The 25,736-nt window shown below is 48.1% G+C and overlaps 7 protein-coding genes across 7 annotated transcripts; 3 read left to right on the top strand and 4 right to left on the bottom strand.

The window, feature by feature from the left end:
• AO090026000363 (uncharacterized protein) lies at positions 1–2,437 on the bottom strand (the record flags this gene model as incomplete). Its single annotated transcript, XM_023236095.1, has 4 exons — positions 1–290; positions 349–475; positions 537–994; positions 2,389–2,437. The coding sequence occupies 4 exons, from the start codon at positions 2,435–2,437 to the stop codon at positions 1–3; spliced, it is 924 nt and encodes a 307-aa protein (XP_023091009.1).
• A 173-nt stretch (positions 2,438–2,610) lies between these two features.
• AO090026000364 (4a-hydroxytetrahydrobiopterin dehydratase) lies at positions 2,611–3,174 on the top strand (the record flags this gene model as incomplete). Its single annotated transcript, XM_001821778.3, has 3 exons — positions 2,611–2,760; positions 2,873–2,935; positions 2,998–3,174. The coding sequence occupies 3 exons, from the start codon at positions 2,611–2,613 to the stop codon at positions 3,172–3,174; spliced, it is 390 nt and encodes a 129-aa protein (XP_001821830.3).
• Positions 3,175–4,776: 1,602 nt separating this feature from the next.
• AO090026000365 (putative MFS multidrug transporter) lies at positions 4,777–6,663 on the bottom strand (the record flags this gene model as incomplete). The annotated part of the gene is made up of 2 exons (XM_001821779.3): positions 4,777–5,132; positions 5,190–6,663. The coding sequence occupies 2 exons, from the start codon at positions 6,661–6,663 to the stop codon at positions 4,777–4,779; spliced, it is 1,830 nt and encodes a 609-aa protein (XP_001821831.1).
• Positions 6,664–12,738: 6,075 nt separating this feature from the next.
• On the bottom strand, positions 12,739–14,845 carry AO090026000367 (uncharacterized protein; the record flags this gene model as incomplete). Its single annotated transcript, XM_023236093.1, has 5 exons — positions 12,739–12,908; positions 13,622–13,738; positions 13,802–14,048; positions 14,101–14,609; positions 14,671–14,845. The coding sequence occupies 5 exons, from the start codon at positions 14,843–14,845 to the stop codon at positions 12,739–12,741; spliced, it is 1,218 nt and encodes a 405-aa protein (XP_023091010.1).
• A 1,412-nt stretch (positions 14,846–16,257) lies between these two features.
• AO090026000368 (WD40 repeat domain-containing protein) lies at positions 16,258–19,518 on the bottom strand (the record flags this gene model as incomplete). Its single annotated transcript, XM_001821781.1, has 3 exons — positions 16,258–18,595; positions 18,649–18,920; positions 18,979–19,518. 3 exons carry the CDS (start codon positions 19,516–19,518, stop codon positions 16,258–16,260), a joined length of 3,150 nt encoding a protein of 1,049 aa, XP_001821833.1.
• A 1,776-nt stretch (positions 19,519–21,294) lies between these two features.
• rrg9 (mitochondrial ribosome assembly protein RRG9) lies at positions 21,295–22,149 on the top strand (the record flags this gene model as incomplete). The annotated part of the gene is made up of 1 exon (XM_001821782.3): positions 21,295–22,149. One exon carries the CDS (start codon positions 21,295–21,297, stop codon positions 22,147–22,149), a length of 855 nt encoding a protein of 284 aa, XP_001821834.1.
• An 844-nt stretch (positions 22,150–22,993) lies between these two features.
• AO090026000370 (putative intracellular protein transport protein (Sat1)) lies at positions 22,994–25,617 on the top strand (the record flags this gene model as incomplete). Its single annotated transcript, XM_023236092.1, has 3 exons — positions 22,994–23,531; positions 23,600–24,673; positions 24,734–25,617. The coding sequence occupies 3 exons, from the start codon at positions 22,994–22,996 to the stop codon at positions 25,615–25,617; spliced, it is 2,496 nt and encodes an 831-aa protein (XP_023091011.1).
• Positions 25,618–25,736: the final 119 nt, after the last annotated feature.

Here is a 25,736-nt window from a genome sequence, read left to right as displayed (position 1 = left end):
TCAAAAAGCCTCACTCGCGAGCTCCTCGCTTAGACTCCAGAGCCGGTCGGCCAGCTTGGGATCCCTAGCGTACTCTCGTGCCTCGCAAACTTGACAATCTTCCATATAAGCACCACTTGCGTCCGTCAACTCCGGGGATAATGCTGCTACAAGTGTGGTAGAGATGCCCTGCTCCAGAGACTTTGGCGGGTCTGGACCGAATGGGAATCCAGTATTCTTGCGGGCTACTTCATCCATAGCGCTGGGATCAAGGTCGGGGCCATGCAAGAGAAGGGAGGTCCCCGGAATATCTATACCAGGGTCAGCCTGACCTAATCGATCCACTGCAGGAGGAGATGAATGACTAACAGCCAGGGTGAGCCGCAAATGACAGTATGCCATGCTCTTTATAGCGCTGTGCTAAGCCAACCGTGAATAGGATATTCGCTGTCTTGGACTGTCCGTACGCGGCCAACGGGTGATACGTTTGGCCGTCCTGGTGTAGTCAGTTTTCACTTTCTCAGCACGTAGGCGAATTAAGATCGAGGCTTACGTACTGAGAAATTCCAGTCATCGAAGAAAAACGGCGCCATGCGGTATGCTGCACTGGTGACATTGACGATGCGAGATCCAGGGCCAGCGGCAAGTATAGAAGGCATCAGCAGTTTCGTAAGGAGGAAATGCCCAATATGGTTAATAGCTAGGGTCTTTTCCAAACCACTTTTACTCTTGCTCCAAGGGATAGCCATAACACCGGCATTGTTAATCAGCACATCAATCTTAGAGGTAAGGCTAAGAACATCTGCTGCAGCCCGACGAACGGAGTCAAGGTCTTCAAGTTCGATGTGCACAAAAGCAGGCTGGGTCTCGGGACTAATCTCTTTGATTGTGGAGATGACAGTGCGCACCTTGTTCTCTGTGCGAGCGAGTAAAACTAAATGGGAGGGTCGTGCAGATGCCAGAGCAAGAGCAGTAGCACCTCCGAGTCCGCCCTCACTGGCGCCAGTAAGGACAACTAGTTCTCAATTAGCATAAACTCCAGCATACAATATTGTGACACCTACCGACTTTTCCCTCAATCAAGCTTCCCCATCTCTCAACCACTGACTTGCCTTCAGTATTAAAATCAAAATCAGACATGGCTAAATGAACTGTAGGAGTGGCGCAACAAGAGAAATGATTTCCCTTGTAATTTCTCGACTGTCGACAATGTACGGAAAAATCCGTCAGCTATGGCATTGTATTTATAGCCATGAAATGAACTATAGCCTTAACTCCAGATGTTGATCATTCAGCTTAAAATGACATAGGTTCCTCTTCAAAGCTGTATATCATTTAAGCGGCCAATCAGTGGGACAGATTCCTGCAGCCAAGTCCGCACAATGGCCAAGAGAGATTAAATGACTACAGCTCCACAATTAAATCCACAGGATAACCCCGAGTCAGCGACCAACTTGAGTGATCTGATCAACTGACCAATTGTCCATGGTGACTGAATATCAAAGTGGCCAACCATGTAACCCTATTGAAGCGGTGGAGCCTCCACACGCAAGTGATTACCGATCATTTCTAACCCCGCAACAAAAGAACCTCTATAGCAACGAATTGAGGAAAGAGGACGGAGAGGACAAACAGAACAACGATCTACAAGTACTTTCGAATATTTATCCTGTGCGGACAAGGGTAGCAGAAGATGCGGCTTTTGTTAGATCCGATATCGATTCGAAGGACCACTCAATGAAATTGCTTCCATATTTTCTTCGCCTATCGGCCACACAACGTTCTTGTCATCATCACCCATGGCTAGATTTCCGTCCGGATCTTCAAGTCCGAGATGATCTCATCCGTGCACAGGAACGTTACGATGAAGATGAACTCTGCTCAGATATACTGGGCTTCTGGAACCTAAACGCAACTGACAATATGCTGCTGGTCCGATCTGGTCCGCGGAAAGGGAGGCGACCGAAAGTTTTACAGAGAAATGGGGATGGGCCATTTACGGCTGCCCAGAGATTCTGTAATATATCAGTAATTGGCGAGCTCAAAGAGTTGAGAATCTCATCTTTCGCTACCTATAAGAGGGCCGCTGTATATGCTTCAAGGCGTAGCAGGGGAGGTATTGAGTCCTGACTCACAGCAAATTAACCATATTTAGTGCCAATACATAACTGACTTATCTTTCAACACTAGCATATCCGAAACCACTCTCTAGCACAATAATACCCCGAATAATCTTTCAAACTACGACATGTTCTCCCTGAAGTATATACTTCGGGAAATAGTCACGTGGGACCACTAAAAGCGGCAAGCCTCCACGGAGGTGGTCCGTCCACTGGCAGAATAAGGCGAAGCAACAGCTAAGCTAGCTCTATACAATTGTCCGCCAGTTCATCGATCTCCACAACAAACATGAACACCGTGTCCAGGGCGCTACAACGCCCCAGTCGATCACTGACATCGCAACTCTGCCGATCAATCCGCCAACATCACCACCGAGCTTTCCCGTCGCCCTCCGCCTCGATCGCCACTCCTCATTATACTCTCGGCTCCGGATCGCCATCTCTTCTCCGCACATCCAGCTATCCTACACCTTCGCAACCGCACCGTACTTTCTCGCACAGCTCAACAACGATGGCCGCAGCACCGAAATTTGCCCGAGGCATGAACAAAGGCCAATTGCAACCGGAGCTGAACTCGTTACTGGAACAAGGGTGGGCGCTGGATGAGGATGGAATGGGCGTGAAGAAGACATACTACTTCAAAACATATTTCAAGGCGGTGGTATGTTCTTCTCTCTTCTTTCTTTGCCCAAAAAACCTCTACTTGAATACCTACACCTGCTATCTTTAATCTGTCTACAATACGTTCGAAAGCTGATAAACCGAAATAACAGAGCTTCGTCAACGTCGTCGCATCGCAAAGTGCAGCCAAGAAACACCACCCAACCATCACAGTCGTGAGTGCCCCAACTCAAACAGAACCAAAACAATTCTAAAAAGTACAATTCTATAAAAACAGAGAATCGGCTCCGTCGACATCCACTGGACCACGCACCAACCACGCGGTCTAACCGATAAAGATCTGACAATGGCGCAACACTGCGACGAGGCGGCAGAGTTAATGGGCGCTGTGGAAAAGGATCAGGGCAAGAAATGCGGTCCTTCTTCCCCGACTCCCTCTTCGCCGGGGTTATAGTCGCAAACAGAATATATAAAATAATCAATCGTGTATATGATTATCCTGCCGTGCAGGGTGATGTAGTCTTCTTCGGAAACATACCTGCACTTGAGTCAATACTATCTGCATATCTACATAAACGAAAACAAATCAACCTACTCAACACGGTACAGTGTAACGGTCACCAGCCAGGTTACCTCACCCCTAAACAGAAATCACAGCCATACAAAAGTCTCGACCCGTCCATTCCTGAGTACCTCAAGCCTCACTATCAACAACAAATCACATGCCTACGCCAAAGAATCCTTCACAACAATCTAGACTCGCAAGAACCCTTAACCATTGCCAAATCCAAAAACCCCATTTCTAGGCCCCCCTCAAGAATGATGCCTGCCCTTATACTTCATACTTAATACCTACCTACCCAGCCATCCAGGTGCATATGTTCATACATAACACATCATAACATAGATCCCAAACCAAACCAACACCAGTCACCAAACCACCAAACCACAAACCACAAACCACAAACCCACCAAACCCACCAAACCCACCAAATAAATAAATCTGATAAACAAACCAGAGTCAATGAGGTCATAAATATGAAGTCATAACCCCACCAGGTACCCCAGATACCCGAAACGGCCAACAACCTTAAGCTTATCTAGGTAGTATCGGGAAGATGAGTCTAGGTCGCATGGGTGGGCTACACGCGAGTCAGGAATAGAGTTCCGGAGGGTTGTACCGGACCCCTGTGGTACCTTGTGCGGTTGGAAAGGGAGCTGTGGAGATATACGAGGTAGAACTCAATTCGATCGGTTCCCTGATCCGTCGACTTCGGTAGGATCATGGAGTCATACCTTGATAGACGCATCGAGTATGAGCGATCAAGGGGTCCCAACCCCACAGATCGGTACCAATATACTGGAGTCCCCTCCCCTTCACCCCGCACGACACATGTGGAATGGATCCCTATCATACCGTATAACATTCTGTAGGTATCTACTTCCCGCGGAGGGTTACATTGACTTGACATAAAACGGTCAATGCCACTCCAGTCATAAAGTTACGAAGAGAATAAGCGAAGTCTGTAAACGTTTGAGTTTTGTATTATGCTACAGCCTCTTCGACACATCGCCGGAAGCAGCACTTCTTGAAGAAACCGTGGCTGGGAATCAAAATGCAATACATACACAAGAACAGAGAATGGAAAAACAGAGGCTTGGGAAATAAAAAGATTAAGCAAGAAATTAAAGCCTATTAACGTGCACGCAGGCGTATGGTCGCTCGAACGCACACGTCAAGCTTGTGCACCCGTTTTCCAAGACAGATGCATCCGTTCGTGATACTCCAACGTACATACATCTGCACCCTTCCAGTAGAATCACCCATGAATGTGAAACCAAAAAAAAGACCTCGTCGAAACAAGAAGTAGAAAAGAAAAGTAATTTTGAGAAGATCCGCTACCCTGCCGTTCCATCCTAGACATATCCAAGACAAGGGTCACCGCATGTTGATCATTGGCGGAAAGTAACCTTCGTCAATCGTTTCCGTAACATCGTCATCATACAACTCAATCAGCCCCAGGCCGACGTCGTAGAGATGTCGAGACGTATTCATCTATTGATTAACACTGTTTCGGCGAGAGTTGACGCGTGAATTCACACGGGAGTTGGCATGTGAAGCAGGGCGGGATCCAATATAGCTGCCTTGACGGCTCCCAAGATTTTGACGGATGCGCAAGTTCTGCTGAGACCGAGCAAAGGAGTTCGCCCGGGACCCGGAGGGGATCTTAGAAAGCCGGCGACCATGGGTTTGCATTTCGACGCGGGCATCGGATAATTGCTGGGCAAAGGGCGAGCGCTTGCGTAATGTTGGTCCTTTCCAATAGATCACATATACCGCAATTACAAGCACGAATGAGATGCAGAATAGAATCGTAGATGCGTACTCCAGATGGTACTTTCCGCCAATATCTGAACACTCTTGTTAGCGCTTGCTGCATTTCCAGCGAATTTATATCCATCACTTACTCTGATAGAAAGGAGTAGCAGGGATGGTAAGAACACCAGCGAGGAAGTCTCTCGCCCATCCATTTCCACCCGTCGCTGAGGCCGAGTACGGACCGTATGCACAGACCATGTAGTCGATAGTAGCCATGTAAATACTATAGTTAGCAATACCGACGATCGCCGAGAAAACCATAGTTCCAATCCAGTGTGTCTGGGGTAGACTGGTCCATGCGAAGCCAATCAAACCAATGGGAAGACAGGGCGCAGTGTACAACAACCACCAGAGTCGGGATTCATATTGGGTATGCTCGTCATCTGGCCTCATCCGCCGTTCGTAGACGTTTCTTCTGATCGCGGGGACAAACGAAGCCCAGGCAATGAAATAACCCACGAGAATTGGAAGGAACGAGAGGCCCAATGCCACGGTGCTGAAGTTCCATTGGGCATACACGAGACCAAATGATTGAATGAACATGAAGATCAGGGCATCACTGAATCCACTCAAAAGAGAGAGGGTAAGGACGATCGGCTCAGTCAAGAACATCTTGAAGGGACGGACCCAGGTGACCAGAATTTCCCTCATGGAGAATCGCTCCCTGTAGGGGATGAGCTCGTTAGGACCATAGAGGTTAGGATTTTCGCCGCTCTCTCTCTTTTTCTTGGCAATCCGGTCCATCAGAATAGTAGTACGGGTCTCGGGGACGAGGAGGAAATGGGCAATCTGGACAAATCCTCCAAAAATGAGCTGGATCCAGATGTTCCAGCGCCATGGCAGGTATGCTTCAACAAATCCACCCACAACTGGTCCAAGTACCGATCCACCAACAGAAGAGAAGACCACACAGGCTACAGCATATTGCTGGTCATCAGCTTCCCACAGATCTGCAATCATACCGAGAGTGACCGATCCTCCAGCGGAGCTAAGACCACCTAGCGCACGGCCAACCATAATAGAGGCAAAATTCGGGGCGAGGGCAACAGGGAGTTGCCAGACATTGACCAGGAACAAGCTTGCCTGCAGAATCGGTTTGCGACCCAGTTCCTCGCTCCACGGAGCCCATAGCTCGCAACCAAACGCATAGAGCACAAGGAAGATCATCGCTCCACAACGAGCAGCTTGCATGCTGACGCCAAATTCCTCCGAAATACCCCCCAGCGCATTAGAATACAAACTGGTGTTGAAATTCATAGAAACCTGGACAAGGAAGATAACTGAGATAATCATCCATTTTCTCCAACTTGGGAAAGAGTAGCCCAGCTGATCGTAGCATTCTTCTTCTGTCAACTCGATCTTCCCCCCGTCCAAGGCGGTGTTTTCCAGCTGATGGAAGGTAGTTCCAGCAGCCGCAGGGTCATTTGCTAAACCCAGCTGGGGTTTGTGCAGGGGAGGCTCAGCCTCTTTTTCAAATCCTCCATCGACCTGAGATGAGGAGGAAGCCCCCGACTCATGGAGCTTCTCATCCCTGTTTATGGCCTGGTCCGAAAGGGGAGCCATATTTGATCCTATAAATCGCTGGTTAGAAACTCTGGGGAAGAGAGGGCAAAAGCTTGGGAGCCTGAAGAAATGAAAGTTGGAGCCAAGTGGAAGAGGTCACAAAACATTAGAGTGGCAATTGAAGATGTATAGAAAAAAGACTTACAGAGGAGGCAATAGCGATCGTCCCAATCCAGTAACAAGGTGATGTGTAGGTCGGATTGTTTAGAAGTGGAGGTAAGTGGAGGGTGTACCACGAAAGGAATATAGATGTATGAAAACGGGGAGGAGGATGATTGAAGTAGGAAAGAGGATTTGAGGAAGTGGGAGGAGAGGAGAGGATATAGAAATAGAAAAAAAAAGTAAAACTAAAAAAAAAGACCGAGAGAGAAAGCAGCGACTGAAAAAGGAAAAGACGCAGCCAAACCGTGCTTTGCAGCTCAATCAGGTAGTCACCCAGAAAGGGAAAGTATGGGGGAACAGGCCTAAGGAACCAAGTGGAAATACTACCTCAACCTAAACTTACCAGATAGAAAGTATTATATGTACCTCGCGCTGACTGTTGGGGTCATACACCTATCCTTGCCTGTTTTATTTCGTTATTTTCTTTTTTTTTCTTTTTTTTTATACCTGCGAAATTAACAAAAATGATAACCTCTCCGAGGGAATTTATTACATGCAGGTAAGAGAAAGAAAAGACAATGAGGGCTTTTTCTTTTACTTAACACACTCTTTTTCTGTTTTATTTATATTTATATTTATATATATATATTTTTTTTTGCCCTCTCTATATTTTGAAAATTCGATCATCCACTGATTTCATGGCCCAATTCGTCTTTCAACGGGAAACTGGACCGCATGGGTCATGCATCAAGGAAGAACCTCCTTGGCTCTGGTTGGCCCATGGTTGCAGACCAGGACCGAATCAGGAAGACGGACTGCATTCCACTTGGACTCCAATGTCATCCACTTGCCACGCCGGCCGAAGTCTGTTGTCCAGCTGCGAGATCTGACTTCCCCCGGACATTGCACTAGTCGGAGGCGGATAGTCCCCCCTACATCATGGGCGCATAGTCTGACTGGCGGCCAACAGCGACCGTCCCCACGGGTATGGTAATAACATCCCGCAACAGGGTAAGAAGTCAGGCTGGTGGTTTTGGTGCCTCCACTTTAATGCGGATGGGGTATCCAGCAACCATTACTGGAAGCGTTCTGGGCCGGGGCAGTCGAGGAATGCCCGCTTCGGGAAAGAAGACAAAAAGTGGCACGGGATTGTGAGAGTCCCACATCAGACACACAGTATTAGTTATGCAGGCTATACGAACGGCAATGCTCAATCTCATGGTATTTTTATGATTAAGATTCTGCGGGATTTAATTATAGGATACTCTAAAGTAAGCCAAAAGAGATTATTGCTGAATGCTATGGGACGTGGTTGTTATCCATGAGATTAGGGTTGGGTTCGTCGTGACCCGATGCAAGGGAGTCGGCATCAGCGACCACGAGTTGCGTGGCTTCCCGATGGGCGGTCGGTATTAAACCGAAGTTTGTATTTGGAGAATCGGGATCATAAGCAACCATGAAAATGTATTTGGTAACACCTCGTATTTGATGGAGAGAATTTCCTGTTCATTACATTGCAATGAACAAAATGAATGGAGTCATTCCCTGTAATGAAGGCCCACTCATATTGGGCCCAGTTTTTCTTTCTCTCCTCTTGTCCCATGGGGGTTCTCGGACCATTCGGGGTAACCGTGAAATGACGTCAATCGCTTTTCTCCGGCCTTTCGTCCAGTACATTTGCTCTCTGAGGAAGTTTGATCATCGTCCAGGACTAAGAAAAGCGTATACATTCGTCCAGAGAACGAAGGAAATAAAAGATGTGTTGCCTGATGTGCGTAATATTGCCCTGCAACTATGATGAAAGTGTTCTTTCTAGAAAACCATATCGAAGCCTGTCAAGGAAAAATTTTCGCACTAGTTTCTTTGTCCCTCTAATTGGCTTGTGAGGTTCATAATCCATCGCATGTCCAGTTTCCTCATTTCACTCGGGCGCTCTTCTCTACCCTTATATCATAAATCGTTCGGATAGTGGGGATTATCCTCAGTCAAGGTACCAAGTAACGTCTCAGACAGTCAAAACAAACACCGCACGATAATACTGATGATAATCCTGATGCTATGTAATTATACCGTAAGCAAGCAAATAAAGCACCGAGGATTATAAAGACCGATGATCGTCATTGCCACGGAGCGGTTATCTCGTGATTCGTTACCATCATAGTAGACAGGTTACGGCTGGCGGCATCAACCGCCACATACGTCGGTGCAGTGAACAGACACACGTTAGTCAAAGATATTTTTGATCGTCCCCATTATGATACTGTAGCTTAATAAAAGTCGCGTAACATACACTTGATATCATGTATAACCAGAACACCTATTGTGTATACACATCTGCACATCGCTTTTCCATTAACATTAGTCATGGGTACGATTTCGGTGAGAATAAGCATAGCTAGCCAAGGATTTCCGGGTAACCTGGGCGCCTGGACTCAAGCTAAGGCAATTAGGTGGCCTCTATCCGGTCAGCCAAGGCCGGATGCCAAGTGATCCCATGGAAGAGCTACTCCTCCCCTGTCTGGGCAGGGCCGAAGCAAAGTTTGCGGCTTTAATTAGTGAAAACTGAGTTGCGTAGCGGTTTGAACCTCCTATGAAGGAACCCTCTCACTACGACATGTTCGTATAATCTTCCATTGCATTGTTCCCTCAGCTTCTAGAATTCCCATGGAAAAGTGCCCGACACGGCACGGGCGACGCTGATCAGACTCGTGTGGGTTGCTTATGCATAGGAGGGCAACTCTAGTATCCATCATGGATACCCGATTCTGTATCCTTATTTGTGGAAGGTTCATGTACATTCCAACACATCACGTGGGCTGATTTAGGAATGGCAGTCTGGTTAGTCAGGCGCTCAATGATCGACGCTTTCATTCGGCTGTTTTCGGGATTTAATTGGCAGGCAGCCTATTCCAGTCTCGGCCTAGACCAAAGCCCGTGACCCGCTACCGTTCGAACCTAGCTTGACCGCCTGCCGCATCGGAGCACTCCGCCTTTCCAACTGCATCCACTTGGCACTAACTGTCACTGTTTCTGTTGCTTTGATTATTGACATTATCTTGGCTCCTGACAACTCGATCTATTCTCTATTCTCAGGCAAAATTTCACTGTTGAACACTTTCTTCCTTTCATCGCCTTCTTCGATCGGCCTGTTGGAGGAGAATGTGCCCCGATATCAACTCACTTCCCCCGTCGCGTTCCTCTTCTGCCTCCCCGCGTCAAGCACGGAATCTCCCCACTTCTTCTGACAGCCAGCAGCATTCTTCATCCGGGTTCTCCCCTGCATCGGCCACCATGAGTAATAACAACAATAATAATCAGAACAACCATCATCAAACCTCGGAGGTCCCTCGTCGGCTTTCCCGCAGCTCTCGCGCGGGCATGCCGGGGCCAGAGCGACGCCGGTCCGCTGCCGGTGCCAACTTTAACCTGAATAATAATGAGCCGACTGGGGACTCCATGGCCCCGTCCGACCACCGCTCCTCACTAGGTCCTCATGGACTTCGGACGTCTAGCCCATCGAGTCTCGGAGGCAGCCCGATAATTGCGACCGGGGACCCGCATCACCAACGTGCCCCTTCGTTGGGGGAGCTGCATCAAGAATTGGAGCAGGAGCAAGAAGCCCAAGTGGTATGATCCCGACTACTACCGTATCATTGCCGTGGCGGTTAAATTGCCACCCCCTTGTCGATACATGTCAACTAATCTGGATCCCGGTTAGAACCGACTTTTGCATATGATCCGAACCCAACAAACTCAACTGCAGCAATTACAGCAGCAACAGCAGGGTTCTCAGGGCACGGCCATCGACGATTCGGACCGCTCTGCGTTTCCTACTTTCCCACCCGTCTCGGCTGGCGGCAATCGAACATCAACTCAGTTCCCCTCGTCGCTGTCAAGCCGCCGACCCTCACGGCCGTCGAGCCAGGCGGCGTCGCCTAGTCTCCGACCGCTGTCTGATGCACCCCGCGGGCCGGAGGGACCTGAGTGGATCGCGGGCACCAGTGAGAGCCCAGCACGACGGAGCAGCCGCGACGAAGGTGCGTTCTACCAGGCCGAAGCCGCAATGCTCGCGAGGGAGAATCAAATTTTGCGACAGCGCATCCGGGATTTAGGTGAGTGGTTTTTTTTTTTTTTTTTAAAGTTTTTACTAGTCATGTTTCGCATCCACCAGGACCAAGTTAACCAGAGAACAAAAGAACGCCAGGTGAGTGAGTTGAGCACTTCGCCCACTCGAGGTGGTGTGCGGTCGGGCGAGATCGCCGCAACTCCTGCCACAGAAGGCGGCGCAACTGCCGATCCCCATGCGACTGTTGGAGTGAGATCGACCAATGAACCCGCGGATAAGACCTGATTGGACAAATGCAATACCTGCATCGGGGGACGGAGTATTTCACGGTGTGCTTCTCCAGATTTCAGGACGATCAATACGGAGTACATATCTCTTACAGCGGGCAACCGCAGTTCAAGGTTATATGCATTGTCTCTTTATGAGCTGGCTCCCGCTCTGGTCGTATGCGTGCCATCTAAAGTTGTCTATACGAACCAGCGATCCGAGCGCGAGCCTACAGCCATCCCGCCGGATATGAACAATCATCACACCTAATCACAATAAGTCTCGGGTACGTTTTGTGGCTGTAGGGCTAGGAGACCCCTACCTTGAGGCGTCAGCATTGGTGGCTTAAACCGAGACACTATTGTATTGTGCATATTGGGCGCCCAATATAGCCAGAGCCTTTATAAGAGGCGTTTGCTATTTTAGTAATAACAACTTCTTTCTTTCTATTCTCGTATCCCTTCTTTACCACGGAACTACACCGGTTATGAAGAGACACAACAATTTGAGCCGGGCAAAGGTAGGGGACAAAAAGAAATTGCCCGCAATCTCCACCCAACGTGGATGCATCCAATTCTCGAAGACACGACACACATCCCGTAATATCCCCAACCCCCAGAAAGAAAATTTCCAGCACTTCTAACTATAGGCTCTCGACATACACCACATTTCTTTACACCACATCCTTTGCACTGCTTAGTCTACCCCTTGCCTACAATAATGACCACCATCCCCTTAGCTCCATCATACAGCCCAGTCCCCGACTGTTTAAACAAGATGCTACGTAGTCAGATACATTCTTACTGCAGCCCCATGCTCAGTGGTCCTCTATGAGTTTCTGTACATTCTACAACTGGTCTCACCCACAAATAGTAATTTTTCCTCAATCAACAACCTACTTTTATTCAAGTATTACAAGGCACAACTTGTGCTTTTTCAGGCAAAATAACATACGACGCTGCAACTAAAGATTTAAGCATGGCCCTCAATTACATGTCTCCCTAATTTTCCCCTTCTCACCTTCCGATAGCGCATTTGTTTTATTAAGTTATTCCTTCGTCTTACCACCCGTAGTTACTGTCCTTTTGTCCACAACAGATTACTTTCTCATACTACCATTGTATGTACCTAGTCCTGCAACATATCAGTTCACACTACCCACCAGACACAGCACATCTTTCCAAAGATAGACATCCAAGAACAGTAATTACTAGACAGGGTCAGATCAGATCACACCTCAACTTCACATGGCAGGCCATGTCTCATGGAGAATTGAAAGATATACACCAGCACTCAGCACATGATCACCGGTACCCTAGACTCTAGTCCCTTGAACAAGACTTGAGCGATACAGTGGAAGCAATGTTTTCTCGTCTTTATTTCGGAGATTAGCCCAGGTGGATCACAGGGCCGGTATAGTAAGAGGTGTGGACTCGCCTTGTGGGTGCTCAGAAGCTAGTGATGTGTCTTCGAACTCAGATACACTTCTCCTGATACAGAGCAATCCTTTGTCTGATATGACAGGTGCTGGCTTGTTTCGTATTAGTGAAGTATAGGCTTGAAGAAGTTTCCTTGTTTGGAATTGTTCATTGTCTGTAACTCTGTGGCCCATTTCCTGGATACTAAATAGTTCAGGCCACCTATGAGAGTTCTTGTCCTAGTGTAAATCCAAAGCACGAAGATATTCGAGCAAAGCAGATATATTTGTTTAAGAACGTAGGGCTCGGTTTGTTCACCGTGTAAGTACTAGAGTTAAGAGAGTGATATTGGCGTTGATGTAGAAAATGAATGCTTATCCATTCGGGCTTGCCTTGTAGAGATCCAGAGCAGGTACGCATAAGCCCGACATTGGCGGAAGTGGGACAGCACCTAGCACCTGCAACATTTCAAGACTCCTGATAATACAAAGGTTATGCCTGGGCGACATTAGAAGACCTCCCAGCTGCAAAGGCAGCGGTGAGAGGGTTTGTTATGGTTAACAAAGACGAAGATGAAGAAGTACACGGATGTGACTCCGAAAATTACAAGCCGAAGTAGCTAGCAATGCATGGAAGTCGCTGCAGGGTCGATAGCTTGGTGACGATGGTGACCCAGTTCAGTGTTTGTCTATGATGCCACTCCAGGAATACAGGTCTTCTCGAGGTATTTCTTCTCTAAGGATATGGTTTTGTATGAATCATATATAGATGTTGTTCTGACGCTGTACGTGGATTGATTTAGTGTTATCTAATGGGTAACCGTGGGCTTACTGCACCTCCTTGACATCTCCTTCTTAAAGCAAGATCTTCTATTTGGTCTAGAATATATACATTATATGTGCGGCTAATTAAAGCTTGAAAGTACTACTCCGGCAACATTTGTCATACAAAAAGTCTCTGTGACCTCATGGCGTCGATCCATTCTATACATATATTCAAGATAAGTACTGTCATACCTTAAGATAGCAATGGCAAAGGACATCCACTCAAGAACACGTGGGAGGCTTCCACATAGCCTGCTTCATCATGTCCTTGAGCTTCGCACCATCGATACGGTTGACATAGGTGATGTTGCGCACACCCGGTGGCTTTAACATGGCCTGGTAGACATGGATGTTTCCGTAATTAGGACTTCCATAAGAGATATCGACATCGATATAGGCTACACTCCAGTTAGTAATGTCACCATCAGTTGAACAATGCGGAACCCAGACACCCCACTTACCAGTAGTGGTGTTAGTAGCAAGAGACCGGTCAACCATGAGGGCGGCCGCAGTCTCGTCCCAGAAAGGAAATTCAGTGCCATAGTGATCATGGAAGAGCTTGGTATACTCATTCTTGACCGTGTAGACCTCATCGAGGTACTCTTGTGTCGACTGCACCTGATTGGCCACGTTTCCGGCAATAACGATCTCGGGGAACTCTGCATTGAGAGCAATCTTCGCAGCTTCCGGGTCGACCATCAGGTTGATCTGTAGTTGATATAAGTTGGTTCATTATGGGAGAGTGGGTCAATACACCTACATCGGAGTTGATGTCCGCCTGCAAATAATCACCTGTGACCTGATACATGTTCACATCCACGTATCCTCCCATGATGACCAGTTCCTTAGCCAGGGAAGCGAAATCGGAATCCATTCGCACTGCTAAGGCGACGTTGGTCAATGCTCCGGCGGAGTAGATGGAGACTTGATGCGGATATTTGTGGACCATTTCAACCATGAAGTTTGCAGCAGATGTGGAGTGGTTAATCTTAGTAGTTGGAAATCCCTCAATAAATGCGGGCTTGACGATCCGATTTGGATCCCCTGATGTTGGGTCATTACCGAGTGCTTCTGCTGTTGCATTCTCTAGAGCGAAAGCGCCCTCCCAGGGGAGTTTGCCATGCACGCTTTCCCATGCCTGGAAACGCTCTGGTGTATTGATTAAGGGATAGGTGGCGCCCGCATAGACTGGTATGCAGCTGAGGTTCCCGACCTCTAGGTTGGCTAGCGCATGATATGCGCATTGACGCTGCCACGAATTGGCCGTGTCTTGAAGAGTGTTAGAGCAGTGGCTGGTACTGCATAAGAAAACATGAGGAGCTGAGCTCACCAGAGACTAACCCCAGAACCTGGACGTCGTTCTTGAGAGCGATCAAAAATGGAAGAAAGCTGACTGCCCCCCAGTCGTTATCCAGGATAGCATATCTTTTTTCAGTTTGGCTGACAGGTGAGCCCAGGGCCAGGGAAAGAAAGAACAAAGAAGAAAGAGAGCGAGTCGGCCACATCTTCACAGAAGGGGTGTTTGAGTCTCAGGTATGGGAGTTGAATAGTTTCTCCGCATGACGGCTCGGGTTGCATTTATATGCTTGGTAATTGTGGTGGTGGGTCAGACTCAATGCGACTACTCCTCATTGAATTTCGGCCATGCTCTTGACCGTCACCCTATCGTGCACCATAGCACCTATCGGCTTCTCGTCACCACACAATAGCCTTTGTTGGTTGTGACTAACGGAAAGGAAAGGTGGGTATAGATAACGATCAGCGTCCACATTTCCTATGCGGGTAGGTGTTCGCGGGTCAAGTTCTTCTCAAGTAATGTCTTTTCCCAGAATTTGATGGTCAATCAAAGCCAAGGCAGTGAATATCATGGTGGTAGCTTATTGACCATTTCATTCTATAAAGCATGTCCCACCCTTCTGTCTTTGGATTCGGTCGTAGTAAGGTGTAATGGTATCATAGCATATCTCCCAGAGCGTGATCCGGAGGAGTGAGAGCGGAGATAAGACTGCCGATAAACAGACTCGGCAGTTCCTTATCTTCACTGTAGGAATTACCGACAATGGTGCCACGGTAAATGCATTCCCACGCTAAGAAGGTTCGGGGTTATCATGCAGTCACTGAGAGCTTAAAAGCTCAGCGAATATGGCAGGGTTGGAAGATAGGAAGCCCAGATGCTCGTGTTCAATACAAGTGAATCAAGAAACTTGTTTACCCGTTCTATAGGGGACGAACATTACTATAATGTCGAACAGGCTTCATTCAGATCTGCGCAGTGTCTGAAAAACACCGTCAATAAAAATTCAGGGTTTAGGGGGCTTGCGATCAACAAGGCTTCTTCACCGCCCGTTGGAAATACTGGGTATCATTTTCAACTCGAGCAAGAGAAGTAAAAGAAGGGGGTCGGTGAAGCCAAAAGAGAGGGAATACAAAAGAAGGAGGGGAAGTGAAAAACAAAAAAAAAAAAAAAACAAAAAAAAAAAAACGCAGAGGGAAAGCGATGACAGGAATATTTCAAGCTACCAACAGGACAAAGGGCTGTGGTTGCAAGTTCAATCAGTTTAGAAAAGCAGGAGAAAAGAAAAAGAAATATAATAAAGATAAAAATAAAGAGATTTGAAAAGATAGAACGCCATCACCGAAGACTCCACTGGACCTGCTAAAGAACCAATTAGAAGACAAAGAAGGAAAAGAAAAGAAAAAAGAAGATCAGCTAAACACCCGCAATGCTAGTGAAGATCACTCTTTGACATAAGTAACCCAAAATAAAGTAACCTTCGCTTTTCCCATGCAGGGTGAGATTGGTAGTACCCGGTCCGATATAGAAGTTTCCACAGCCCACAAGATGCACCGTAGAAAAAGTGAAGACAAAAATTGTAAAACGCGTTCTATGGTGTAAAAATTCGACATGAAGTACATTTCATCCCTCCACATCTCCTTCAGTCGAGTGACTCCTGGAAGAAGGCGTGGATTGCTTCTGACTCAAGTTAGGAGGTGAAGGAGGGACCTGAATATCGAGATTACGAACCGAGGTTACTCCTGTGTTCAAGTTCTCATTTTCTTTCCCGCTACTGTCGGTCTCCGTTTCAGTGCCGTCACAGCCTTTTGTTCGAGAATGTAAAGCGCGTAGCGTAAGACCGAGTTCCCGCTCCAGGTCTTTTTGAGAGGGCAGATTCTCCTTGGTCCCATTAAGTTTCTTTCTGTAAGCTCGCAGTGTACGGCACACTTGTTCGGTAGACATATTAAGGCTGCCAAACTCAGTCTTCCCGCCGTACCTAGTACGGGATCGAATGTCTAGTGGTGAGCGGTGATTGTTGTGGCTTAGGTGGCTGGTCTTTTTCGCGGGGGTTGACTTGGGACTGGGAGGTGACGGTGTCCTACGCGACCTCTCTAATCGCGAGCTGGGGCGTGCTGATGCTGGTGTCGGTGTCGCTGGGGTAGTATCTCCATTCTTAGTAGATGAGGGCGCAAGAGAAAGTTTTGACAGTTTACGTATGAGCGGCGGAGATTGCTCACGCGTCGGGGTGGAGGCCCCTGTCCCATGCTCATGTCGAAATTCGGCAAGCTCATTCTTAGATAAGATCTTCCGTATAGGAGGTCTGGTAAGGGTCATCTCCTTGGCACCCTCATCGTCTTCCTTTGACGTGGTTCTTGTGATTTCTTGCGCTTGGAGGGGCTGCACCGAAATGTTCCACATCATCACAACACCATCAATGCCTGAGCTTATCAATGTGCGTACAACGGTTCGGCTGGACGGATCAGGGTTCCTTTCCAGCAACTGCACATCACTGACACCCTCGGTATGGCCGAATTCGCCAGTGAGCAATACACCTCGGTCCAAGTCATAGACACGTATCGACTTATCAGTGCTGGCCACTCCTATTAGTAGCTTAGGACTGTGTCCCAAGATTTCCCCAGCTACTGTCAATGCACCCATTACCACCGCATCATTTGAATCGGAATCGACAGCTCGGATAGAGTTCAGATGGCGACCGGACGGGATCTCATATTGGTGTATACATCGGTCTGCAGTGGATATAACAAGGACATCTGCGTCATCTGCGGACAAGGCCATAGACACCGGGGATGATTTCAATGTTATGACTTTGGAAATCATGTAAGCAATAGAAATACCGTCATCGGCCTCCCGGGTAACACGTTCCCTGATCAGTACTGTGCGATCAGCAGAGCATGAGAGAAGGTTTTCACCATCGTTAATAAAAAGAACCTTCCCCACAGCGCCTACGTGGTCATCCATCGTTTGGACTAACTTTAGGCGGTGTTCCGTTATCTGGAAAAGCTGTACCATGCGGTCACGACCGCAACTGGCGATGAGACAAGAGTCGAAAGCTGCGCTCAGCGCAATATCAGTGACTTCGGCTCCATGAGCTCGGACTTGATCCAGGCACTTCCAAGATTGTCTTTCTAGCACTCGTAACACACCGAGTTTATCGCCAGAAACGAACACATTCGTCCCATCACTGGTCCTCACCACCCTCAATTCATTTGAGGATTCTTCATCTACACCCGGAACTTCCTCCAAAGGGATGACTCGAGAATCCCGGCACTTGCCATGAGTGTCCCAGAAGTTTATTGTGCCCCTACATGACCACGTGAAGAAGTCGGCCTCCAAGTCATTCGGTACTTTCAATCGGCCGATCCCAAGCACAGCATCTCGATGAGCAGGCATAGTGGTCTCCACATGGCTCTGTTCATCCTCCATAGCATCAAACGGGTAGATATGGATGGCTCTGGTCGTATCAACTGTAACCATATGGGTCGTCAGAGATCCCATGCATGTGATAGCAGGCCCTTTACATTTATGTTCCTCGGAGGAAGCTTCAGAAAGGCCGGGCGATAAGGGGGCAGCAGATGATCGTAGAACCTCAAATGGGAATCTCTGCATTCGCCTGCCTCGACCGCCAGCCCATACACAGGAACGATCCGAGTCCAGCATCAAGGAGGTGATGCTGAAACCCACGTTCTCTACCAGAGTTAATTTTTGAGAACCCTCTGCATCACTGAGAAAACACAGTGCACCCGTATCGGTGCCTATCACGGCTTCACGGTCAGAAATACTTGCCACGCTTGTAAACGTGCTCTCTGCCAAAGACCCCAGTAAACAGTTTCTTCCAGATAGCGCTCGCGGAGCAAAACTAGGCGAACTAGGGGCGGATTCCATGTTATGACGAGTCTTAGTAGGCGATGCTGGTCTTGCTTCTGGCAGTCTCCAGACTTTGACGTGTCGAACTCCCACCCTAAATATGATTTAGTCTCCTGTCATGTCATCTAATTGTCTCGAAAGACCTACGTGATCAAAGTTTGGCCCATGAAGCACATGTCCCGTATCGAAGACGTGCATTTGTTGGTTAAATGGAGCTTTGCGGCGCCGCTTTTCAGACTGACTGACCAAACAAACAGAAAGCCGTCATTGGTGTCACCAAGCGTAGCTAGGTATTGTGAGTCACTGCTAAAAGCAAGCCCGCGGACTCCGAAGGTATGTTCAGTAAGGATTGACAGTGGAACGTCTGAAGGGGCGTCTTTTGCGGTTGAGTAGATCAAGACTCTGGGCCCATATCCAGTCTAGAAGGAAATCAGTAAACCTTGTACTATTGGTCAAATGGGACTTTGCGCCACACACCTCGCCCACAGCAAGGAATCTCCCATTTGGGCTAATGGAAACGCTTGTGACTGCTTTTACTCTTTCTCGTGAGGACCAGGCGCGGCTGCTGTTACTCTCTGCCAATTCATTCGCCGGTGAGCCGTTGGGAATGGCGCTATGCGCCGTGGGTTTAACGCCCGATAACGGCCTGGCGCGAGTATCTGGCGTGCTTGGAGGAGTAGATTGATGGTAGAACGAAGTGACGGGGTGGACGCTCGAGGCGGAGGGGCGTGCTCGGAAGAAGCGTTGATTCACATTGCCCGCCTCGTCTAATTCAGCTAGGATGGCTGCTGAACCAGCGCAAATGGCAAACGATTTGCTCTGGTCGTGACTGGAAAATCCATGGGGAGTAGTTGTAGTCGTCCCGATCACAGTCTGTAGGGATAAAGTTGCCTGGTGTTGCGGCGATTTGTTGGGAGTCCGCGGGGGTCTTAAGCCTGGAGAATTGGTAGGAGTGATTCGGAGGGACGAGGCTGCGCCAACTGCTTTGCCTTTCACGTTCAACGAGTTGTGCGCCATGACCAGTTCGGGATGAATCTGGTCACAATCACTCAAAACCTTTTATGAATAAAGACTCGAATATTAAACGTATGTCTCGACTAGGGTTTTAGTCGCGCCTTCGGCTGGTAGCTCTAACAAGTTATTTCGGTGCCATTCAGTGATTCGCAACCGGAAGAAGTAGAGTAAACGAATAGGTAAGGATATGTTTTCGTGTTTTGCAGCAGCAAGCCTCTCAATTATAGTAATGATAGACTGAAATTGGCAGGAGAGGCGTTTTGTGGGCGATAGCACAAATGTGGGAGGGGTGAAGGAATGGCCGAGCTCGGGGAGCCCAAGAGCTCAGTCGATGTGGACCGGTTATTAAGGAACGACCAATAGGTTGGAATGGGAAGGGAGAAAGAGGGAAGAAAAGAAAAAAGGCAAAAAGAGAGATTAGCCAAAGCAGGAGATATTGAAGATAAAAATGAAGCTAAAATGAATGGAAGAAAGAGCACAACTGCGTATGTCCGTCAGTAAACAACGTGTTTTTGCGGCATTCCAGCGGGCGGAGAAAATCCCAAGGAAACCAACTCACGAGAAGAATGACGAATAAATGAATAAATGAGTGATCGGCGAACCTCTCTCAGCCCTTAACCCTTGGCGCAGAGAGAGGATCTGACAGAGGGAAAGAAACGAACCTTTTAGCTCTCAAGCTAAGGGTATCTTAAGATCCATCAACTAAAAGGGAGATCATTTACTTGAATGAGACTTCCTCTTGTTCTTTATTTGGGAAATGACAACCCTAAACTCCTTTGGGCGAGTACCGCCGATTTTAAGTTCATCTGGAAAGAAGCAAATTAAATGAAGGGTCACCTCCATACATACGGGAAATCCTCCGGTAGGGAAGAGGGAAATTGGCCAAGTTTGAACCCAGATCCGAAAATGAAAAACACAAAAAGAATAACCAAAAAAGGGAAAAGAGAGAGAGAAAAAAAAGGAGCATGTTTGGCTGGGCACCAAGCGGTTGAACTCCCCTTGTGGATCAGTCACAGAGCACCAAGTGGTCTAGTCTTCTGGTTAGTCTCATATCGGATGTGGAGATGCCAATCGCTCTTCCCAAAATGGTAACCCAGGGAATCCTCAGCTTAAACAAAGCCCCCTTCGAATCTTTATAAAGGGGGGTGAAAGAATCCTCTCCACCATAGGCATGCGACACTCCAGCGCTTCTCTATGTAAGGACAGCTGTTGAAGGATGATAGGGGACACAAAATGTAGCTATACGTTCACTATTTTACAGCTGGGCAGCACCTGTATAAACACTTGGCGCGTGTTTGATGGCCTTGGGTTTTCGAGCAATACCGGCGAGTTTAAGTTATGATTATATCTCTTAGCTCACCTATGGCAAGCAACAATGACGAGAGCGCTGAACTATAGAAATCTAGGGTTCACAGTCTCGCGGCAGTAAGTACTAAATTGATGTTATAGATCAGGGACTATTACTTAGTTAGGCCTCCACAGAGCTCCATTTGTGAATCATATACATTAGCCTTGCGCTTAGCAAAGGGACTGAACTTGTTTTTCCGTGACAGAATCATTAATGGATCCCTTTGTATCTACTAGTATACTCTGTGTTCTCTCCCCAAAATCCAACGTCATTCTTATCGCTTTCCGATAAGATCACGTGATTATCACTATTGCCTGAGGTGGAAACTGTTCTGGATTTTTTCCAGATTCCTCTGCTATCGAATTTCTTCAGGTCAAAGATCGGCAACAGTCTCTCTTCGCTCCTCTATGATTATTTGAAGAGACTTAGCTATGGCAGTCTTCTGTGCTAGCTCTGCTAGACTAGCTCTACCTACCCTTCTGCGCAACATTTATCGCTCCGAGTTTGCCTCTGAGCTTCATTCCTCCCGCCCCGTCTCTCTGCGCCAGGTGTCTTACTCCCATAACCGTTTCAACAATGGCCGGAGCTTTGCTTCCCTCTCGAGGCTACTTGCTTCCCAATCAGGATCGCACATGAACCCACAACCATCTTCGCAACCGATCATCACAGAATCAAGTTCAGAACAGCTAGATGCCGCTGAGGACGGTTCTATTGTTGGAGCTCCTACAAAAGATGCAGCAGTCAATCGTGATCGGCGGGACCCAGATAAACCTACGAGAAAGACGAAGAAGGCGAAGTTTGCCTCATCACAAACAGAACCTGATGCAACCTCAGCTAAATCCTCTCGCGATAAGAAACATGTACGCAGTGACCGAGCCTCCCCGGATTACAAACCCAAGAAGAAAAAAGAGCCTTGGCAAATCCAAAAAGATGCCTTGAAGAAGAAATTCAAGGAGGGATGGAATCCATCTAAAAAGCTTTCGCCCGACGCTCTTGAGGGTATCCGCCACTTACATGCCGTAGCTCCGGACAAGTTTACGACTCCTGTCCTTGCCGAGCAATTCCAGGTATCACCGGAAGCTATCAGACGTATTTTAAAAAGCAAATGGCGTCCTTCCGAGACAGAAATGGAAGACCGGCGCAAGCGATGGGAGAAGCGGCATGATCGAATCTGGAGTCATCTATCGGAGCTAGGTCTCCGACCGAAAACAAAACGCACAGAGGCCTTAGACGATTCAAACATACTGTATGGTAAGGGCGAAGAAGGCAACAAACCGTCGGAGTAATCTGTCGCTATGTTTCAGAGAACCATAAAGCATTGTGCGTATTGAAGAGACATATATATTGCTAATAGTACATAATAACACCTAAAATTATATTGTGACTGTTTCTCTTTTATTCCCTCTCCTCCCTTTCTTATTTTTAATTTCTGTTTTTGTTCTTTGTCTTTGTCTTTTTCTTTTCCCCTCACCCCGTGGTCTCTTGGAATTGCTCGCATTGTGCAGAATTCCTGAATTACTTGGCTCTATAATTAATGTGTTCCTTGTGTGGAGATTGGTTTTACCAAGTGATTCTTCTGTATCACGTAAAACAAGCCCTATTGGTTTCTTATTCATTTGTACACCTATAAAACAATAGGGGGAAAATTTTTTTAAAAAAAAATTAAAATAAAGTCACCTCATCCGGAGCATTTCTTTAAATTCTTGCCATATACACCCCAACTTAGGCGACTAAAAAAATGGAAAAGTCCCCAGTGGACCATAAAGGACGCTAACTCTAAAGCGTCTGACAGTTACGGATACTCTCAGTTGATTTGGCCGACAAGGTGCATGCAACGCGACTCTGGCCCATTCATTCACGCAGTTTCTTTTTCTTTTTTCTTTTTTCTTTTTTTTTTATCATTCCTCTCCTTCTCTCACTGACGATGCCTCATCCAATTTGATAGCATGCCATAAACGGCTATTGTCAATTGTTTCCCCCACATATCCTATTCATCTACCACATCGGCGGCGTTAAACGGAGGAGAAGCGGACACCCTCTGGTGGCGGCTGCTGGTACCCACCGTTTACCCCAAGCTTCTTGCTTCCTGCTGCTTTTCTCCGCCCATATGGTCACCTTCCGACCATCGCCATGCCGTCGGACATCCAAGTCTTTGTGAAATGGAAAGATCAGACAATATTCGCCGGTGAAGATGTGGAATGTACAATAACCTTCAAGAACGTTGCGGAGGGAAACGTAGAGAGCAACAATGGCAGACAACTCTCACCTCAAAGGAAACCGTCTCGACCGGGCAGTAGCACGCCTCACTCAGACTCCTTCTTCTCCTTGAAATCGCCGAGAAATCTATTTTCCAACCCGAATCGCCGATCCTCCACGACCTTCTCGAGGAGAAGCCCATCCCATCGCGTTTCCTCATCGTTAAGTTCACCATTGGTCGGTTCCCATAGCTTTCCGCCTCCTGCGACGCCTCGCAATGGCCCACCCCCCGGTCACAAGCATAAGCGCTCCATTTCGATATTATCAATTGATAGTGAAGGAGGTGGGGATAGGACCCCCAAGACGTCTTCGCCCTTCACCCGCTCAAGGCCAGCCAGAGGGCATGGGCGTTCTGCAAGTTTGCAGGTGGTACCAAAGCGATTCGAAGGTTATGATGACATATTTCCTAAGGGTATGTCGCTTGTTTTGGCATCGGCCCTCGATATCTCGTAACTTGCACTGACAGTGACTGCAACCTAGGTGGACGTCATACCACGCGGGGTGTCCCACCTCCTGAATCGCCCATGAACGTCTCTCCGCAAAGTCTACGAGTCGATGTGGACGCGGCGGCCAGGGCTAGTCGTTCTAGATCTGGTACGATGAGCCCGATCAAATCAGCCGAATCACCGCGGGGGCCTGCGCGTCGACCTCAACTACCTCCAATGGACTTCAAATTCCCACCTCCCGCGAGCGACACGAGCAACCATCGATCCGGCGCATCACCAACAATACCGGCTGGGGAGCATAGCAACGCAGTAACGGTAGCAAAGCCGAATGGTAAAGAGTCCTCTGCCTTAGCTGCGCCAGGTCACTTGCCGCAGCTCACCAAGATTATGTCGACGTCGAGTTTGAGTGGAAGCCATAGAAGCAGCGGCGAATTCTACTCTGTCGGGAATAATTCCTCGGAAACTTTGCAGTCGGAATACACGAACTACTCTATGACAGTCCCACGAACACCTGTCTCTCGACACGGACGACACATGTCCAGCGTTGACTCTGCGGCCTGGCTGCCCAACGGTCAGACGTTGCTCATGGGTTATGCCCAGATCAGCGCATCATTTACAGTGGATGGCTCACTGATCAACCAATCGGCTTTTGAGGAAGTCAAGAGGAAAGGCGTAGTGGGTGACCAAGGGAATGCTGCCGGTATGTCCAATGGACGAAGCGCCGCAAGCAGCGACAAGAACCGTAAAGGAGGTGGTTTCTGGGGCGCGTTTAAATGGAACGCAATAGAGGAGTCCATTAACGGTCTACTTTCCAACAATGAGCTTGATGGTCTACGCGATATGCGAGGTGTCACCTCATCACGATCGATACCGTTACTATCCACATCCCAGTCGCTTCTCTTTGTGGATCTCCGGCTAGCACCCGGAGAAGAGCAATCCTACTCCTTTTCCTTCACTTTACCGCGTGGCCTCCCAGCGAGCCACAAAGGAAAGGCTATAAAGATCTCCTATAACCTAGTCATTGGCACACAACGACCAAGTGTCCGGAATGAACCGCAGCGTGTCAACCGCATTACTATACCGTTCCGGGTATTTAGCGGCGTGGATGGTAAGTATCTCCCTCTGGCTCATTAGTTCCTCTCTATCTGGCGCAACTAATTCATTGTAGGTCAAGGGGATATCCTTGGCCATGACTTGATGAACCCCTATGTGCTTCTCCGAGATGAAGCAAGAGTACAGAAGGTTGGGCCGAGTCCGCCGCCATCTACCAAATCCAAGAGTATCAGCGGTACCACGTGGAACTCAGCGCCTGAGTTCTTAGGCTATGTGGATGATATTCTCGAACAACGCTCCCAAGGTGCTCTTCTACAGCCCCCCGAGACTCCTCTTGAAAAGCGCCCAAGCCACGACCTGTCGTTGGGCCCGCTGTCCTGCAAGGATGCTATTGATCTCGCGATTCTGCGAAGCAACCAGGCTCTTAACTCGTCACGCAGCCCCAATCGATTTGAGATTGCACGCAATGGGCATCGGATTGCCGTTGTGGTGCTCAATCGACCAGCTCATCGTTTAGGGGAAACCATCATTGCTACGGTGAACTTTGCCGGTACCGCGCTTCCCTGCTATGCGGTTCGGGCCACGCTAGAGACATCGGAGAAAGTGACTGGGTCATTAGCAGTGCGGTCTGGCGCAAGTATCCGCCGTGCCACTCGAAAAGTACATGCTTCCTTCTTCGAAAACACCCTGTATTCCACGCGAGTCGTCTTTAGCCCTGCTATCCCCATCTCTGCCACTCCTACGATATTAACTACTGGAGTCAACCATGAGTGGGAACTACGGTTTGAGTTTGTGACGCCAAACATGCACGCTGACTCTGGAGTCGGCCCGTCTGGCGCTACATTACTCGAAACCGTGCATGAAGACGACCGGGGACGGATTATGAATGCTTTAGAGAACATCGGGTGTGAGTCGTTTGAGATTACGATCCCTATTACAGTATATGGGGAGACAGTCCGAGAAAGACTCCCCGAGGAGAATGAAGGGTACTCTATATAAATAATGTTACAGTGAGCACGGTTATGCCCCTGCCGTCTCTATCTGTATGGAAGGAAATACGGTTTACCTTTCTTAATGACTCTCATAGATAACCTCCTCATGCGAGGGGTAAATAAATG

This window comes from Aspergillus oryzae, chromosome 3 (genome assembly GCF_000184455.2).
Source record: "Aspergillus oryzae RIB40 DNA, chromosome 3".
Lineage (NCBI taxonomy): Eukaryota > Fungi > Ascomycota > Eurotiomycetes > Eurotiales > Aspergillaceae > Aspergillus > Aspergillus oryzae.
Note: the sequence above shows the minus strand (reverse complement) of the source record. Positions and strands in the feature narration are given on the sequence as shown.